The following is a 15,428-nucleotide window of genomic DNA, read 5'->3' as shown; positions in this document are numbered from 1 at the left end:
AGTACTTCATAGAAATTTTATCGAATTGACAGCTGTCGTAAGAATTGTAGAATTATAAATAACACTTTACAGAAAATTTGGCAGACAGGTCTAACCATAAATTAATGAGTGTGGCTATCTCCCAAAACACTACTATGATGCTTAATTAATAACAACTTTTTCTTATTCACAGGCTAATGTACTTCCATCGGCTCTAATTAACAGGATAAGCTTTGTCAATACCAAATATTTGCCAAATACATGTACAGCATATAGTGTAATAGGCTTTCCATGTTTAAGCAAAAATAGTTCGGTTTAAAAACATGCTTAGTATTATTTGCCAAATATAACTCTGAAGATGTAATGTAAAAAAAACAACAAAAAAAAAAACATTTTTACAACTGATGTCGTGCTGGCGGGGCAGAAATCCGCCACCATAGTTCCAAGAACATGATAACGGTGTCTCAGTATGTCTTGGGAATATTCACAGTAGAGAAAAGTAAACTCGTTCGTTTGATGACTGACACATTTACATATATTTAGGAAAACGGGACAACTTTCAGATATAAAATCAAATAATAAAAAACCAACATGTAACAAACATGACTGGAAAAAATCGTAATGCTTAAAGAGTATGCATGATGAAAAATGTATTTTGCCAAGTCAGTATTTCAATGAATAGTTGAAAATCAAAATATTTCTAAACATTATGAGCATCATCGCCGAAACAATTAAAATGAATCCAACATGATTTCACATTCAAACACATTTAATAAGTAAAAGACGAAATATTTTCTCAAATTCTGCACTTCAGTCCGTCGGTTCCGTGTTGCATAACAGCTTGATGAATTCTGAAAAGAGAAAGAGTAACACGTCACATGCTTCACGCCGTGGGAGTGAAATAAATCCATTGTATAATTCTAATATTGTACAGGTGACGTTGGACTTCATTTCAAGTATAAGAGACTTTGTCGTATAGACTTGAAGTAAAGTAAAAGTAAAGAAAAAAGAAATGTTGCTGTTTTAGTAGAGAAAGTTAACATGCGAATAAAAGAATACTGCATTTGTTTTGTGTTTTTCTGCATTGATTTCATTAATGGGTTTAATAAAATTGATAAAATGCTCGGCAGAGCCTCGCAATTGTAGTTTAATTCTACTGCTTTCGAACTGACAGAAATCAAAATCGCTGTTGCACTAAGGAGAAAATGTATGTACCTTGTCTACATTTTTAAAATTCACGACATGGAAAATAAACAGTTCTTCGTTTTAAGGAGCTTTGTAAAAGTAGTGCACTAAAAGCGACATTATAATGGTAAGTAGATTCTGGTAAGCCTCATGCGTTACAAGGCACAGCCAAATCTCCAAGCTCTAAACGACCACATATATCGGTGCTTCCCAGGAATGACGGTCTGCCAATACAGGGGTTATCAACAATGTGAAAGTTTGAAATAATTTCGTCTCTAACACGAATGGTTCATTTGACACAACAGATTTTCAGAACGAACGGGCTAATCTTCAAATTCCGACATTTCTTCCTCCGCCCGGCCGCATACACACTCATTCACGGGGGGATATACATTTAGCCATATAATATCTATAAATCTAGCAATATATGAATTTTACTGTCTTATGGTACATATATACTTATTATGTTCCCATTAAAAATATTTTAGCCTTAGTACACAAAAATACAACCTAATTTTTGCCTAAAACGATGGTATTTTAAAACTGCATTTCTGTCACATTCCTTGCGTTCATACCTCATAATTCATACTTTGCACTTTCGTACTTTACTCTCACACTGTTATACTCCACACCAGCGCAACAATTTACGGTGACTAACCATTCCATCTCATACTCATAAGCTGACAGAGCGTCTGATTTTCCACTTTTCGTTCTAAACAAAGGAAATGGACCAACGTGAACACAAATACGAGAAATGTAAAGGATCTTGTTTTTGCCTAGGAAAAAAATTTCGAATAAAAGATTTGTTTTTTCAAATGTGTACCATTTTAAAGCAAAATGATATGTAATGCTTGCTACATTGTGCCATCTGCCATCTTATATCAAGAATGCTATATTGTGCAAACGTATAGCAAGAATAAACGGTAGAAACTTTTCAGCATTGGATTAAAACAATTGGTTTCTAATACAAGTACTTTCGAAAATTATAACATTTTATCATGTTTAGACGTATGCTTGCCCAGAAACGAATAACATTCTTGATATTTGTAGCATCACTGCTTATCCATTTTATTATAGGAATTGTCAACACAACGTCAAAACTAACCATAATGATTGGCTATAAAGCAAAACTAGTATCCACTTATACCCGTTTTGCGACCTACAACTTAACTCATATAATTATTTGTACTAGCTCAAATTTCAAATGTCTTAAAACTTACCAGGGCTTTTTCGCTCATGTTATATTTTACCATTCACAATATTTCAATGTCCACCTCTGGAATCATTTCCATTCTACTCACCATTATAATTCAGCCATTCCATGTCCATTGCAGTCCGCCTCTTAAATTACTTCCGTTCTGCTCATCGTCATTATTTACCATCCTACCTCCATTGAAGTCCGCCTCTTAAATCACTACTCACCATTATTATCTACCATTCCATGTAAAAGACCATGTTCATTCCAGTCCGCCTCTTAAATCACTTCAGTTCTATCACCATTATTATCTATCATTCCATGTCCATTGAAGTCCGCTTCTTAAATCACTACCGTTCTACTCACCATTATTATCTATCATTCCATATTCCATTGAAGTCCACCTCTTAAATCACTTCCGTTCTACTCATCTTTTTAACTACCATTCCATCTCCAATTCCGAGTTAAATCACTCCGTTCTACTCACCATTATTATCTACAATTCCATTTCCGTCGACTTCCGCCTCTTAAATCACTTCCGTTCTTCTCACAATTATTATCTATCGTTCCATTTCCAATGATGTCCGCCTTTTAACCACTTCCTTTCTACTTACCATTATAATCTACCATACCATCTCCGTTGATGTCCGCTTCTCGAATCATTTCCGCGACTTCTTGGTCCGTAAGTTTCTCTCCTAGGTTTGTCATCACGTAACGTAACTCATCCGCGCTGATATACCCATTGTTGTCTTTGTCGAAAACTTTGAATGCTGAAAGAGATGAGCCCTTATCTCTTACTGTACACGATAAAGCTACCTTTCTACTTTTTAGAACAACGGTCTATGAAGTATAAAATTCTAAAATGAAAATTCGCTGAAGGGAAGATAAAAACACGTGTTTCATTTATGGCAATACCTTAACAATATAGTGTAGGGTAACAAAGTTATTTAGTGAAATTGTCACGCATAAATCGTTTCAGGTTCAAACATATTAAGCACCTGAATTCGTAGTTCGAACCTTTTCTAACACAGGCAATATCACGCAAACGAATTTTGTTATTATGTCGTTCAATTAATTAAGTAAAATCATGAAGATATACGAGGAAAATAGCCAATATATGAGCCGTGCCATGGGAAAACCAACATAGTGGGTGTGCGACCAGCATGGATCCAGACCAGCCTGCGCATCCGCACAGTCTGGTCAGGATCCATGCTGTTCGCTAACAGTTTCTCCAATTCCAATAGGCTTTAAAAGCGAACAGCATGGAGCCTGACCAGACTGCGCGGATGCGCAGGCTGGTCTGGATCCATGCTGGTCGCACACCCATGTTGGTTTTCCCATGGCGCGGCTCATATATCTTAAACAGAAGAGAATACGACACCTTCTCTCATCTCCTGCTCAGGGTCCGCCCTCCTCTGGTACCCTATCATCATCTTTACAAACTCGTCAAAGTCTATGCTACCGTTCTCTGAAATGAATGAATACTCAAATCATAAATTCGCCGTATATGGTTGTAATTTGTTTTAATGGATAGGAGCTGATGATATTTAAGTGAAGAACATGGAAATCCCCGTCAGAATAAATTAAAAAGACGCGTTATACAATTATATGGCCGTTTTACTACTTGTCCGACAATTTCGCATGATATGGCACTAGCATTACTTGTTCGACAAACTGGCACACGATTATAAACATCATGTTGCACAATTTGGCGAGCTCGGACTGACAAGATCTAGAATCAGGCACTTTTCTGTGATAATGATGTACTTGAAGCACTTCGAATCACATTTTCGCATCATTCTAGATGGAACAATCTTGTAATCAAGGTCTTTACAAATGTTTACACAGTTACTGAGATGTAGAACTATCTGGCTCGATTCCACTTATAACAGAATGTACACTGCCGAATGCTGTTAATATTTTTTACGAGAAGAATGGCCTTTAATTAATTCTTTCTTGTATTTTCCATGTTTCCATGTTTCTTGATCCTCGAAATTTAGAAACTTGATGTGCGTGACTGGAATCTATTAAACTGTTCGCAGAATAATTGAAATTGTCAAGATGACAGAAGTAATGGGGACGTAATAATACTGAATTATGATTAATACACTAAAATATAACTGATGGTGATGTGGAGATATTTCAGATAAAACGTCTCTAGAATTTTTAGGCAGATGTTATAGGCACACGCATGACATACATGCATGTTCTCACGATTAGCTGCGTGACTTTACTTGTTTCTCAGGATTCAAATGCACAGTAATTTCTTCGCCCACTCACAGAATGATTTAGAGAGTGTTTTATTTTAATAAACTGCAATATCATTTAAATTATTTTGTCAGAAATTGATTCCTACAGCCCAAAACAACAGCGTCGGAATAAAACACTGAAAAGCAATTCATTTCACACGTTGATTTAGTCTTTACTTGTTAGTGACGATGGTCAAATTAAGATTATGCTTTGTATTCAACAAACAGGGATTAAAAGCGTCAAAAACATTCAAATATAATTGTTTTTCGTACAGTGTGTGTTAATATTTTGCACTTATGCAATAGGAGCTATAGTCCGACAAAGTTTCGTTAGAAAACTGACAAGAGGGTCATGATGACCCTGGATCGCTCACCTGAGCTACGTGTTCTAAATGTCAAACTGATGCTAAAATATAAAGACAGTACGTCAGTAGGTCACATTCGTGGACACTGAAGTATTAAGATCGGTGTGCAAAACTGTATATGTAATCCAAATTTCAAGACTGTATCTTAAAAAACACAAAAAGTAGGTCAGTAGGTCAAGGTCACAGTGAAATGACATCTAATTACTTGGGGTCATGAGGTAATTATAATCTAACACTCTAGGAAATATGATCAGATAATTTTTAAGTACTTTTTCTTATAGCGCACATATGAAAACTAAGTGACCACGGGCGAGACTATAAATGAACTCTGGGTCATGAATCTTAGAAAAGGATCACTAGACAATGCCACGTGTAAAATTTATAAGCTCCTTGCCGCTCGGTTTCAGAAAAGAACATGTTTTTATGCTTTTCCTATAGAACTCTATGTAAATTTAAGGGACCACGGGGCGAGACCAATATTGACCCTGGGATCATAACTTGAACAATCTTGCTAAAAGTCCACTAGACAATGCTACATACCAAATGTCTAAGCTCTAGGTCTTCAGGTTTCATAGAAAAAGATTTTGGAAATTCACAATATAGTCATATTGGGAACATAAGCTCCGCCCCCTGGCGGCCATGTCTTTAAACGTAATAGAATGGCTTATGCAATTTTGGTAGAAAGTCAACAAGAGTTTCTGAGAAGAATTGTAAAGATTTTCCATTCGGTTGCCATGGCAACCATAGTTCTGAATGGATTTCAGTGTGATAGGCAGTTTGGAAAGGGGGCCACCCAAAGATCATTTCTATAAAGTTTGGTGTAAATTTGTCCAGTGGGTTTGAAGAAGAAGATTTTTGAAATTTACAATATAGCCATATAGGGAAAATAAGCCCCGCCCCCTGGCGGTCATGTATTTCACCAAAACAGAACGGCTTAGGCAATATTGGTAGGGGGTCACTAAGAGATCATTTCTACAAAATAGTTTTGAAATCCGGCGAACAGTTTCTGAGAAGAAGATATTTAAAGATTTTCCTTTTGGTTGCCATGACAACCACAGTTCTGAATGGATTTTATTTCTTTAGGCAATTTTGAGAGGGGCTATCCAAGGATCATTCCAGTGAAATTTAGTACATACATTTTGAAGAAGAAGATTTTTAGTAAATGTTGACGGACGGACGACAGACGAAGCACGACGCACGACGGACATCAAGCGGTCACAAAGTTCACCTTGAGCCTTTTGCTCAGGTGAGCTAAAAACAGAGCAGAAAGACAATTAAAGCACAAAGTCCGAACGATGGTAAACCAATAAGCTTTACGTATAACGAAGGAATACTTACTGTTTACGTCTGCATGTTGAATCATAGTCTCTATATCTTTGTCGGTAGGCGATTGACCAAGCGCTCGCATCACCGTGCCAAGTTCCTTTGCACTTATTACATTGTCCTTATTCTTGTCGAAGAGATTAAACGCCTCCCGAAACTCTGAAAGTATATTTTCATCCATTGTCGAAAAGAACCTGTTTCCACATAAAAGTCAAATAAATTTGGTTGTTCCCTGTCCAAAATTTACACTAGATCTCCTTGAAATATTTATGTGCTCTACATTTAAAAGAAAATGTAAGGGAGGAAAGTTATTGGGCCTATGCACTGGTAAAGTTCCTTTTATGTTTCTTGCTTTCAAAAAAAGATGAAGCAAAAAATTCAGTCAATACCTACCAGTACCAAATTATACGAAATATAATCGCTTATGGTGGTCTGTGACAAGAAAAGGCAGAAAAATGTTAACGAATGGTACTCACCGGCAAGCTGTTCTTCTGTTATTCCGCTTGCCTGCAAGTACAAACAAAACGTCTAGTTTAAAGGTTATTATGTTCTTTCTGAATTCCTTTTGCGTGAGTCTTTCATTCCCAAAGGCTCAAGAGGACATTTGAGTTTAACCTTAAGGAGGTAGGTTACCTTGTTACCAGGGTAAATTCAAAGTACTTGAACAGCAGCAATATTTTGTATTTCGTGTAACATGATGTTTTAACTGCTATAATCTCAATTTCGATTATCTCTGTCCCTTCAAGTTCAATTTTTATCAAGGTTTGAAGAACATGACCCTCCCAATGTATTTTATATTGAAAGAAGAAGGAAAATACGAATATTTAACACTTTTCAGTGTATTTTGGTTTCATTGATATCCGTAGAAGTCTGCATAATTGATAATTTTACTAGTATGCGCGTTAGCTTTCTAATATAAGCTTAAAATGTATATGTCGCGGGGCTCGTGTTTCCATGGTAACGCATTTTATCTCATTTTTAGACAATTCTATATAAAAACGGGTTTTTCGACGGCTTCAGTGCCATTCTGTTAATGACCAATATGGAATATTTGGGTAATATTATTAGCAAAATACCAAGCCCTTTACATGGTACCCTATTTTTCTTAAATTTTTAAGTAACCATGGCAACAGAGATGTTTAAAATAGCTTATATCTTGCTTTTTTGTCGTAATTTCTTATCAAAAATATTGAATAAAATTATCTTTCTTGTTAATGTAGCTTTAAAACTTATTATTTTAACGTAAGTAATATTTTCGTGTTATTTGCATTTATTCAAACAAATTTCACAGCTTAAAGTACTTACAGCAGTGCCCTTCGTCTGACATTTTTCAAGGAAGATCGGTCTTCATGCTGCTATTATTCTCATGGATATTGTTAAAATGAAAATAAAAAGCCGAAGCTGTGTTCCTTAAATAGACCAGTGTCAACGCTTTTGAGTTTTACATTTAGATATATAGGTCACGGGCTTCGTTACCATGGTAGCATCGATTAAATTCAAGAAATCACAATTTTCTACTGAAATTTGAACAATTTTTGAGCTTAGTTTTAGTATAATAGTGACAATTTATCAACGGAAACTGAAAAATAGGTATAACAAATCAAACTGTCCAATTTTTATTTGAAAATGGTCGTAATAAGTAACTTTCACCCAACTATATTCCCAAAAATATTGGTTACCATCATCCATTTTCTTACATTCCGCTAAACATTTCAATATAACTACATAAAAGAAGCAAAATATTGATTATTATTCAGAGCGAAAGACTCCTAAAAGATATTTCAGCAAATAATGTCTTTTTAAAAATAATTCAAATAAAGAAAATGCACAGAATTACGCACTTTCAAAATAAAAGCCATTAATTTTGCGCGGTAACTGACACGTAATGTCATGACGTCAATGACGTCATTTTAAGTCAACAATGTTTTGAAGCGTTTCTGCGGAAATTTATTCATTATTTCTGCATTATAACACCATGAAGCGTTAGATCGGAGGCAGGTTCATGATTATTTTTCAGAAGAATGGATATACAAACACATTTAAATTGTCGTAAACGTCGTCGTAAATTGTCACGTTAGCTTCCGGTTGGGCATGCGCACATACAAATATCAAGGTAACCTACCTCCTTAACGGGGTTCAGCTGTTTGCTACTGATATATTTGCATTCCAGGGACATAAAACGGAAAAGTATCAACTTTTGCATGACTCATAAAGCTTTAAAAGAGTTTTAATCTTATGCCAATTCATGAATAGATACATTGTTTTATTAAGAGTCAAGATTCAAGGTTAAATTACTAAAGCAGTAACAATATAGGCGCACCCTCCGGAGAGGTAGTTTTTCCTTTTTTATATGAACTGTGCTCACTAAGTGCTATTATTTACAAGTGCACACTACGTGTATATGTACAAGTGTCTGACAGATGCAGACTTTTGAAGAACAGATATTGAGATACAAGAGAATCCGGGTACCAGACCCTAGCTCTTTTTGAATAGACCCCCTTGGTTCTTGAACGTGCCCGGTGTATAGCACCAATACACGCGAGGATTGCCTGGGTTTCTGACCAGTGCACCTCTAGTTGGGTGGGAAACACTGAAAAGCATTTCTGAAAATTCCTGAGGGATCTGTCGGGGATCGAACCCCGGACCTCTGGATTGGAAAGCCAGCGTGCAAACCACTGAGCTAATAGAAATAAAAAATTAAATAAATAAAGTTTGCTTTTGACCGTTTGTCCTTTGTGTTTTTTGTATTTACCTTAGGAAAGACTAACTCTTGTCAACTGGACGAGTAGAGTGGTAGGCATACAAACATCGGTAAAAGCCACGTGATCTTATTATGTTTTAATTTTGTTTCTGGTAGACTGTGTCCTACAACATCAGTTTGGATGTTGCAAAATAAAATCTCAGTTCGTGAATAAAGACCCATTCAGAAAGAATAATGCAACGTAATTAAAGTATGTGTACACTTACTGGATGACTTGGCGTTCAGCAGTCAAAACAAAATGATATAGATCTATAATAATTTTACTCTTACATGCATACACATTTAGTAAGTTTTCTTTCATGACATCAGAAATAAATTTCTTTTTTTTTCTTTTCAACTTATGGCGTTTACCCAGCACAATTTAGTGTTGAAACATAGACCAGTCAATAGCATAAAATATGGACCGGCGTGTCATGTAATAGGCCTAATAATCGATATTTGATGGGTTTTTTTATTATTTTTTTTTTTTTGGCTTTTTTTTTTATTTCTTTGCTTGTTTGTTTGTTTGTTCGTTTGTGTTTTTTTTTTTTTTTTGGTGTTTATTTTTGTCAACTAAGTTTTTTGGGCAGTTTCCATTTTAGCGGTCCCCACTGACTTTGACTATTTATTTTAGGAGGGTTGTGTTTAAATTCTTGTTAAAATAACATAGTGTTGGTATGGGACCAGCAGCACGAATGGAAACAGCAGGGGTGTGGGGGCGACAGCCCCCAAAGTAACGTGACGTCATGACGTATTTCCGACCGGGGACCGCTAAACTGGAAGTGTCCCAATTTTTTTTTAATTTCCAAAATCGTAACAATTAATTTCATTGCCGTCATAAATTGAAATTTTAGCTCAGTCATAGTTTATTTCAAACAATGTTTACAATATAAACAATACAAAAGACATGTACGAAAAGGATCAGAGCCGAAAGCTATAGCTTAAAAGTGTCGTGAATGTTAAACTTTATAGTTATTAAGATTCTATACGGCTCTTCAGTAAACGGATTCTATAATTACATAGTGAAAATTTTAATATAAAGGATGAAAAACACCGGTTTACCGGGTTCAACGAAGGTAAACCACAATAAAACTGCCACATGATGAAAATAGATCATGTTATGATGGTAACATTGGAAATATTTTGTGAAACGTACACAAATCGAAAATTAAAACATCACCTTAATGAGAATATCAACTGGGAGAATCTTGCGACATTCAAACAGCAATCCGTAAGACTTTTCTGCTTCCGCTTGTTCAGCAGTCAAAGCTGCTTTCTTACTACACGCCTTCCCCATCAAACCATTTTCTTGACTGTATTCCGACTTGTTATAACCACGCCATTTTTGTTTTATGTCAAAGGAAGTGACGTATAGGACGTTTACGTAACAACGCCATCGCATTGCGTTACTTTGGCGCGTTTTCTAGCAGGTAATTGCAGAAAGCCAGACATAGCAAGTTACGCAAGATATCTAAGCGTAATGCACAACTCTAAGCGTAACTCTATATACAAAGATCTTTTAGCTGTCCTGTCAATTCAGGGGTCGTGCTATTAACATGCAAAAAATAATATAATTCGGGTCTATTTAGATTTTAGAGTATAACTGATTAAAACAGGTGTGCATTTTCAGATATAACACGATTTTTTTCAAGCCGGCAATTAAAAAATAACTGATTTCTCACAGTACGAGTATTTTAAGTTTCCGTTTATCGGGGAACAATATCCTACAGCGCCTTTACGTTAGTACTGCGCGAAGAAACTTGAGCAATATGAGCTATGTATTTTACGTGTTTATGAACTTCTCTCACACCTGTACAAGTACATGTAGAAACACTTTCATGAATATATGTTTCTTCATCACTGTAATTAATCATCGCACATAGATATAACGATAACATGATGAAATATGTAACTAATTAACTAGCGTATTTCGCGTATGTTAATGCACGTGTCTTGGCCAGCATGCCGTTGATATAACATCATATTCCTACATATTACATTGTATATCAATTTGGTTCATGAAGCAAATGTAACATGTTTATAATAGCTTAAACGATTTATGCTATTTTCCAGGTACTAGTATTTTATATTTTTTTCTAACCAAAACTAACCAATTCAACGAGCGTTAACGGATTTAATAATTGATATAATCTGGTTTATTATTTCATTATTGTTTTTCTTTTTTTGTATATTCCACAAGAACAAATAATGCTTGTTCATTAAATGAGATACAACGAACGCAGACAAATAAACGATTTTTTATTCTGGAATGTGAAAAATTGCGGATTTCCATCCGTTTCATACAGGATATTACATGAGTGTCTTTTCATATTGAATTTATTAAACTCGTTGAATAAAATAATAAAATGCGAGGCTCTGCCGAGCATTTTATCAATTTTATTCAACGAGTTTAATAAATTCAATGTGGAAAGACACAAATGTAATATTCTTTTTATCACATGTTAGCCTTTTTTTGTCGAAACATCAAAGATTCGACTTTCTTCAACTATATAAACAAGACAATTTGAACGACGTCGCCTATACTATAAATGACGTCGACTTCAAACCTTTATTACACTAGTGTATTATCATTTTTATTTAATGGCTTTATTACACTCCCGCGACGTCAAACATGTGATAATATTAGTTACACAGCTTGTAGGTGACAGGATACGGGATATACGCTGTCGAGGAAATCCATATATGGATTTTCGAGACAGCGTATATCCCGTATCCTTTCACCAACAAGCTGTGTAAAATATTATCTTGCCGACTACCCTTTACTTACATGCTATAATGTAATATTTTGTAAATTAACAAAGCGGCAGCCATTTTTTAAAATCAAATTTCATATCTGAAATGTACTAGCAGGATATGGAATATGTCCTGTCTCCACGTGACGTCTATTGACTAATAGAAATGCAAGAAACTTGTAGGAGGCAAGCTAAAATGTATAACACCGTTGACTTTAATTTTTAGTTACGTTGTTTTCTAATTTTGATAAAGAATTGTATAAACATGAAGCGCCTCTTCCAGACTCCTTATATAAGTTTGCGCTGCATGAACATTCTATATTCAGCACATGGGCTAATAGGTCAAAAACTAAACTGTGGAAATTTATTTCTGATATCATTGTTATAAAACAGTGAATTGCATGCTGATCAATAGTCACAACTATAGGTCCTCGGTCTTTCAGACCTCGAGCAATATTTTTGACTACTGACCGACAAGTCATCCGATAAGTGATGTTCTTCCCAAATGCTGTTTCACGACAGCGATGGCGTTCCATACCACACATTTTTACGGGTATATAAAAGCTTCATTATGACACTACAATGTTGAGAAAACACAACAAAAACAAAACTGGTAATGAACGTCACTGGTAAAAATCTGAAATGTCGAGAATTTATCTCAAAGTGAAATAAGTAACACAAATAACTGTTATCCTACCAGACATAATCATCACTAAATTCAAAAAAGTTTGATTACGTCGTTGGCAGTCCTTTTTCTGGCACGGGATCTTTGATGTTATGCCAGTCTTCCTATATTACTAAAGTGGCACATTTTGTAAACAATACATTTACACTATCCATACAGCAGTGCTAGATTTGATTCATACTATGTGACAATATCGGCTCTTCAGAAAGTAGTATTCGAGACAGACATATTATTTTCGAAAACCTGCATTCTCTCTAAAGACACACACAAATACATACATCCAAACCAGATTAATCAAATTTATTGCTTGAGATGTTGTGTATAGGTTATATACACATACCTGTATACAATTCCATATGTTTGTTTACAATGAACATGTGGTAGGTGTTTATGTGTCTATTAATTACGTCGCATGATAGGTAATCTGTGCAGATATATAAACCTGTGCAAAGGTTATATAGTGCACGAGGGGGTCAAACATATGTGTGTCCAGCCAATCTTTTTGCCTTGACCTTTTCCAGCAATTAGTGTTAATCAAAACCAAACGTGCATCTTGGTTCCGAGACGGTTGTAAAAGAAAGGTGTTTGGTGTAAATAGGGTTTTCATGGTGATATGTTTAGTTATTGTCCTTTTATTTCTCTTACAACGATATAACATTTTTTTTATTTCTTAGAGGGAAATCGGTTCTGGAGATGGGATTTATTGTATACATTGTGATGTAGACGATTGCGCAGAAATGTGCTTATTATATCCAATATCACACACATTTCACAAATAGTATGACATAATTGTGCAAACTATTATGAAACTGTGCAATAATTGTCCAACAGGCATTGCATTAAATCATAAGCTTATTTCACTGTTGCTACAAACTGCTTGGTAACATTTATACCAAGAAAAGAGAAAATGGGAAAAGCATGTATCAGTCAAGTAATTGTCCGAAAACAGCATGACGATAGTTCAAAAACAGAGAGAATCCGATTAAGGTACCTATTCTAGATATTGACTGGGATTAAGTAATTTTCATTTTCTCAAATGATACATTCCTTTAGAACATTGGAAAATACAATGAAGCTGAGGTGATTATATGACATGGAACTTATCCAAAACAACGGCTCTGATCTCGCATCATTTTACGGTAAATTAAAATGTAGTCCATTATAATTGTCATGTGTCTGTCAAAGTACCTAAAATTAAGGCAAATGTAAAAAGGATTTTGAGTATCACTGATTGCGTGAATAATTACTAAAATGAATAGGTAAAAAGATTGTCTTATAATTGTGATTAAAAAAACACAAATGTATGCATAACTGCATACGTCTATACCAATTCGTTTATATGATTGTCATGTATTATTGTGTTTGTTGTACTAACTTTCCATAACAGATTATTAAAAATATATAACTTATAATTATGTCGAAGACGAAGCTTCATGTAGACTTTCATACTTATTTATATAAATGTATAATATCATACGACAGTGATCCTAAGCTTGTTTAAACATCATTCTAAAGAACAATACTTTAATATACGTGGAATGCTTTAATATGAAAATAAAAACAGTAGAATGTTTTTAGCTTACCGCAATGTTCATCTTGATTTTTTTTATCCTTTTATGGTATTTTCACTCTTAAAGTTCACTTGTATCTAACCATAACACAACTTTAATAACATAGATCGTATAAAATTTACATTTTCTATTTTGTATCAAAACAATCTATCAAGTTGTTACTTCAGTAAATTTACAGAACCGTAAAAAAGAAAAACACAGATCAGTATATCGTTAATGTCACGCGCTACTGTGAAACATATGATGCTGCGCAGCTCGGCTGCGCGCCAAATATCACAAAAATAATGGCACTTCAGTCAGTCTCCCCAATCATAGCAATATTGTAATGTACACACGCAGAAATAATTAGGCTAAACCAAGTTCCGCTGTATATTTGTTACAAAGGATGAGAGATCAGAGAGAAAACTGCAGGAATCTACGAGTTCGTAACTATCAGCGAGCCGATGAAGAAATAACTTGCTTTCGTGTCCAGTTCGGTCTCTGATGTTTAAATATGTATTGGGAAGGGTCTATGATACAAAACAACCATTAAGTAAAATATGTTTAACTCACCTGAGCACAAGGTGCTCGATGTGAGCTATCGTGATCGCTCTGTGTTCGTCGTCCGTCGTTTTCGTCGGTGTTTTGTGTGACTGTCGTCAACAATTTGACTGTTGACAATCTAGGGGTCATAAATTTGGCACAATCGTAATGAAACTTGTTCAGAATGTCACCCTCAGTAAAATCTCGAATGATTCTGTTACTGGGTCTGTGGTAAAAACGAGGTCACCATATCAGTTAATAGAAACTCCAGAGGCCAAATTTTCTATCTCATCTTCATTAAACAGTGTGACACTGTGAAGTCTAAGTTTATTTTGAAACTGGCTTATTTGAGGTCAAAAAACAAGGTCGTGAGATCAAATTATAGAAAAAAAATATTAACATTTTTTACTTGATCATCATAAAACTTTGTCAAAATGTTTGTTTTTATAAAATCCAAAGAAATTCAAAAATGGGTAGATAATAGAAATAGGTCACTAGGTGAAATTAGATTAAAACATATTTAACAGTTTTTTAGGACACATTTTGTACCAGATCTTCATAGCGAGCTCGAAGAGCAGGCCCGAAGGGCCTGCTCGAGAATCGAGCTTTACGGTAACGCAAGTATACTTGCACACTTGGTGATGGATTTGAAAAGTTTCGTCGGAAGTTCTTAAAAAGCGCACCCTAGCGGATAGGTGCTCACAGGAAGTACTTCTTTCCGGAGTGAATACAGAACTTCATTCAATTGCTAAAAAATATTCATCACTCAACAGTAATGAAAGAATGCTTTCCAGTTGTTTGAAAAAAATACTATTTTCATTTAAAAGATCAAGCATCGGCCAGAAAATGGAAAAAATGTCA

The 15,428-nt window shown here is 35.0% G+C and overlaps 1 protein-coding gene across 3 annotated transcripts; it reads right to left on the bottom strand.

The window, feature by feature from the left end:
* Positions 1 to 491: 491 nt before the first annotated feature.
* LOC123544872 (calmodulin-A-like) lies at positions 492 to 14,322 on the bottom strand. Of its 3 annotated transcripts, none has more exons than XR_006685190.2 (7): positions 14,058 to 14,322; positions 6,773 to 6,803; positions 6,312 to 6,455; positions 3,741 to 3,827; positions 2,974 to 3,129; positions 1,740 to 1,876; positions 492 to 830 (listed from the first exon to the last, which is right to left on the bottom strand). XR_006685190.2 is itself a non-coding variant. In XM_045330956.2 (6 exons), exons 1-6 carry the CDS (start codon positions 10,436 to 10,438, stop codon positions 790 to 792), a joined length of 681 nt encoding a protein of 226 aa, XP_045186891.1. In that variant the 5' UTR covers positions 10,439 to 10,453; the 3' UTR covers positions 492 to 789. The 3 variants fall into 3 exon arrangements, 1 of the variants encoding a protein (XP_045186891.1); XR_006685189.2 differs by lacking the exon at positions 14,058 to 14,322 and adding an exon at positions 10,217 to 10,453; XM_045330956.2 differs by lacking the exons at positions 1,740 to 1,876; positions 14,058 to 14,322 and adding an exon at positions 10,217 to 10,453.
* Positions 14,323 to 15,428: the final 1,106 nt, after the last annotated feature.

Source organism: Mercenaria mercenaria, chromosome 1 (genome assembly GCF_021730395.1).
Source record: "Mercenaria mercenaria strain notata chromosome 1, MADL_Memer_1, whole genome shotgun sequence".
In the NCBI taxonomy this organism is placed as follows: Eukaryota; Metazoa; Mollusca; class Bivalvia; order Venerida; family Veneridae; genus Mercenaria; species Mercenaria mercenaria.
This window is presented reverse-complemented; position numbering and strand designations above follow the sequence as displayed.

Coding starts and splice junctions, on each gene's coding strand:
- LOC123544872 (XM_045330956.2), bottom strand. CDS start 10,438: ATGCGATGGCGTTGTTACGTAAACGTCCTATACGTCACTTCCTTTGAC. Junction 3,828..6,311: donor TCAACATGCAGACGTAAACA/GTAAGTATTCCT, acceptor CATTCATTTCAG/AGAACGGTAGCATAGACTTT. Junction 831..2,973: donor TGGTATGGTAGATTATAATG/GTAAGTAGAAAG, acceptor TTCTCTTTTCAG/AATTCATCAAGCTGTTATGC.